Source organism: Jatropha curcas, chromosome 3 (genome assembly GCF_041381405.1).
Source record: "Jatropha curcas cultivar XTBG-Jc1 chromosome 3, XTBG_Jcur_1.0, whole genome shotgun sequence".
Classification (NCBI taxonomy): Eukaryota; Viridiplantae; Streptophyta; class Magnoliopsida; order Malpighiales; family Euphorbiaceae; genus Jatropha; species Jatropha curcas.
This window is the reverse complement of record NC_143153.1, coordinates 23487173-23491919: the sequence shown is the minus strand read 5'-3', so window position 1 is coordinate 23491919 and position 4747 is coordinate 23487173. Positions and strand designations below refer to the sequence as shown.

General features: G+C 30.2%; 1 protein-coding gene across 1 annotated transcript; it reads right to left on the bottom strand.

Moving 5' to 3' along the window:
* Positions 1–1601: 1601 nt before the first annotated feature.
* On the bottom strand, positions 1602–3883 carry LOC119369239 (uncharacterized). Its single transcript, XM_089719180.1, has one exon. The coding sequence runs from the start codon at positions 3736–3738 to the stop codon at positions 1981–1983; it is 1758 nt and encodes a 585-aa protein (XP_089575306.1). The 5' UTR covers positions 3739–3883; the 3' UTR covers positions 1602–1980.
* Positions 3884–4747: the final 864 nt, after the last annotated feature.

Sequence of the window (4747 nt, the reverse complement as noted above, 5' to 3'; positions counted from 1 at the left end):
AATTAAGAACTCCTTATTACGAAGAAGATGAGCGTATCTTAGACAATCAATCAATGAGAATCAATTCAAAAAAAAAAAAAAAAAAAAAAAAAAAGATGAAGAAAAACTTCTTAAGCTGAGAGCATCATTGCATATAAAAATCCATTTTGTTGTTCTTCCGTTCTTATCTATAATTTACGAGAATTCTATTGTTTTAGTCAAAAACAATTCTTGTTTACAATTTATGAGAATAATATCTAGCAAGCGTTTAGATTTAGAATTCTCAAGCTCAAAAATCTAATCTAAACTAAATGTATTGTATTCTCTTCGTAGTTTTGATAGAGCTATTTGATATTATTATATTACTTTATTTAATATGTTTTTTTTTTTTTGAGAATAATCGTTTAAATACAATGGAGATGTTCATAATCAATTTGGTATTAATATGAATGGAGAATCTGAGTTTTTGTGGCTGAATTGAGTGATTTTTGTCCACAAAAATATTAAAAATTCATTTTATTCATATCAGTTATGGACTAGTAAGTAAGAGTCTTATGCACCTGTTGTTAAGCCTTGACGTACCAATGGCAGGACCTTATGCACCAGTTGATTAGAGGAAGCATATCAATTAATGGTTTTGATTGTCCTCATGCTTTGATTTTGTTTTATTTATTTTTTTATATTACATTTTGATTCTGGCTTTCCAAATTTATTTTTTATTTTAATAATTTAGGTAATTTTATTTGATTTCAAATTTTTTTATGATAAGTTTAATTTAATTTGTATTAATTATTTACTTGCACCATAATTTAAATTATTATTGCTTTTTCTTATTTTTCTAATATATTTAATTAGCTAGAATTTTATTATTTATTTAGTTATGATTTATTCGCTCCGTCCCAAAAAGATAGTTCACTTTCTATTTTCATATAGATTAAAAAAGTAACATTTATTATGGCTAAAAGACAATTTTATTTATGTAACTTTCCTAATATGCCCACTTTAAATAACACATGAGTAATTATTGTATTGGAATAATAAATAAGAATTAATGAGAGTCATTAAAAATAAGATAAAATTTAATAAGGATATAATTGACAATTTAATAAGGGTATAAAAGACAATTGAAGCATTAACTATAATACAAAAAAGAAAGATGGACTATATTTTAAAACAAATCAAAAGGGAAAGATGAACTATCTTTTTAGGACGAAGGGGTACTTAACAAAGATAAATTAATGCTACATTGATTACCATCTGCATGATTAGATATCAATCAAACGGTTTTAACTGTTGGTCTATGTTATAATCAACTACCTAAGTTTCGAAATACTTATCTTATTTAAGAAAGTACTATATTTCAAAGTATTTGTAACATTTGTGATTTTAAAGAGTAATAAATTTTTTTTTTTATATTTACTCTTTCTATATGATCAATAATTAGTACTTCAATTCCTCAAAATTTTGGTATTTGGGATGTATTGAATTAAGTGTAATATAGTCAATTTGCTCAAAAATTTATTATTTATTAGACAAAAAGTAAGTGCAATACCTATATATTTTAGTAAAATAAGACAGTTGTTTTTGCTAAAGTAAGGGAACAAAAATTACAAATTAACAAGTGAAAAGAAAAAACACTGCTCCCTTTTTTCTCTTGATAGCAAATTCAAAATATTGAATTCAAATATAATACAACCACCACATACTGAATGAATTGCAGAAAATAGACCATAATTTCAAAATAATATAGATTAAACTACATATTGAAGGCAAATAGAAAACTAGTTTGAAATATAATTCGCAAATATAAAGAACCAGTTCTCTCTTTTTTATGCCAGATTCAATGGGTACGCTACGCAGCAAATTCAAGAGAAAGAAAGCAAATAAATACAATTAATATTCTAAATTATTGCCAAGGCCAGCTGCAGAACAAATATATAGAACCATAAGATACTGAATTAAATTCAAAACAGAACAATACCTCTTGTGACTGCACAACAATTATTCCAACTTTACACCTTGAGAACTTGTAGAGCAGCTCAGTAGCTTTTTCACAAGCAGATCATTGTTTACTACCAACTCCACGGTAGTGGCATCTGCAGAAAACCCCTTGCCAACCATTTCATCAATAAGTTGTTTTGCCATGGACAAATCGCTGTGTTGGAGATATCCTTGGATAATCACATTATAAGAGCAATTATCTGGTGAGCAACCATTCCCTTCCATTTTCCTGAACACCTTTAATGCTTCATCTAATAATCCTCTTTTACAAAGTCCGTTGACCATTATAGTGTATGTGCAAACATCAGGATGCAACCCTTCTATAGAAAGTCTAGAAAATAATTCTTTTGCATCTTCAACCTTTCCAGCTTTGAACATACCATCAATTATGGTATTATAAACAATAAGGCTAGGCTTCAATAATTTCTTTTGCATTTCATGAAATAGATCCAATGCCATATCAAGACAGCTACGCTTACAAAAGCCATCTATCAAAACCGAGTACACCACCATGTCAGGAGAATAGCCACCAGCACTCAAGTCCTTGAAAAACTTATGTGCAGCCCAAGGGGTTTTTGCTTTACGCAAGCCACGTATAAGAGAACTATAAGTAAAATCGTCAGGCATCAAGCCTTTGCAAGGCATTTCATCAAGAAGCCGCATTGCCTCGTCTATCCTTTTTCTGTTACAGTAACAATGAATCAAGATGCTGTAGGTACAAACATCAGGTGCACAACCCTTGCTTATCATCAGGTCAAATATTTCTCTAGCTTGATCCACTCGGTTGTGTAGACAATATCCATCCATCAATGAATTGTAGGTGATAACATTAGGCTCTATTCCTCGCTGCATCATCAATTTGACTATGCCATGAGCCTTTGAAACCTTTCCTTCCTTGCAAAGTCCATCAACCAAAGTATTGAAGGTAATTATATTTGGTGTGACGTTTGCTCTCAACATTTGGTTAAGCAACATAAAAGCTTCCTTCCATCTGCTTGACATGCACAAACCACGGATTAAGGTGTTGTAAGTCACAACATTAGGCGAGATACCTTCGCTCTTTATTTTCAAGAAGAGGTCTAATGCCTCGGTAACAAATCTATCCTTGCAGAGGCTGTCAATGATAGCACTGTATGACACCACATTAGGTTCGCAGCCTTCCTCGACCATTCTTTTCAGAACACCAAAGGCCACATTGGTTTTCCCAATTTTACACAGACCATTCACAATCACAGTATAAGTATAAACATCGGGTTGATACCCTTTTTCAACAATATCATCAAACAAATCCACAGCTTCACCAAATTTATCCTCCCTACAAAGCCCATGGATTAAGGTATTAAACGTTACAATGGTAGGCTGAAAACCTAGTTTGAAGATTTTTCCCATAAGAGAGTACCCAAAATCCACATGGTCTAGATAGCAGAAGCAATTAATCAAAATACTTAAAGAATAAATATCATGTGAAATTCCAAACATTTCCATCTGTTTAGAGAGAGAAATGACAGTAGCATAATGTTTCATTCGAACAAGTGCAGATAACAATTTACTAAATTCCTTAATAGGGGAAGGAAGATTACTATGAAGCATCAAATTAAAGGAAGCTAAACAATCATCAATGTTGTGGAATGAATCAGATTTGCTTTTACCTCTCAAATGAGTACTGCTTTTAGAACTACTAAAAGAAACGGAACCAAAAATATCCATTGGCCGACGAAGCCGAAAAACAGTAAGGCATCTCCCGCTGCTAGTAGACATTATCGATTATCTGCCTATGCACAAAGCGAAAGAGAAGCAGTTTTCGGAAGAAATTTGATGATCTTCCTCTGCGTAAACAGGTTTTGGAAGGAAATAGTTTTTGCTCTCGTTTAGTCTAATGTTTTCGATTTCTTTTCTTCAATGACGAAAATTGGATCGGGTCACCCACCATGAAACCAGACCCAAAATATGTTTACTTCTTCAAAGCCCAAAATTGCCCCTACCACATTTCTACTAACTTCTTTTTTGGAAAATAAATAGTAAAAGTTCATTACTGAAATTCCAACGAATACAAATTTTTTTGGTTTGCATACAAATTTTTTGATAAGTATTAAAACTTCTCTTTTTCCTTTTGTGCTTTAATTTGCATACAATTCATTTATTTTATACAAGTATTCAGTATTGTTTGCATTATTCAAGCAATTGGTGTGGTATAATTTTACTAAAGTATGTGTTAAAACTTGGCAATTTTTTATTAAATTAATAAAAAATTTATTTCTTGACAAATAAGTTTTTTCCCCTTTAATCATCATCGATAAGGTGAAAGTTGATGGTTCATAGAGCTTGACTTTTTAATCTTTTAAAATTAATTTACCAATTTATCCAAATATCAGTTAAATAATTTATACTATTTTATATTATTTCACATATTTAAATCTATTATATGATAATATATTGGGAGCTCGACTACATTGGATAAATTTGATATCAAAAGCAGCAAAATAATATAAATCAAAATAATATGAAGATTGTGCGATGAATCAACAACCACCTATTCTATTTGTGAAGATATAGAAAGAAAAAGGAAAAAGAAAAAGAAAAAAAAAAAGTTCATCACCGATACTAATAGAATGACATCTGAAATTTTGAATATATCATTTTAGTTAGATTTTTAATGCATTCTAATTGGAGAAAATATATTCGTTTATCCTTTTAAAGAACCTTTTAAGTTGAGAAAATAGATTCCATTTTTTCTTTTAAATATCCTTTTACTTATATTTGTTATGGA

Excerpts from the sequence above, each read along its gene's own strand:
- LOC119369239 (XM_089719180.1), bottom strand. The coding sequence starts at position 3,738 with ATGTCTACTAGCAGCGGGAGATGCCTTACTGTTTTTCGGCTTCGTCGG.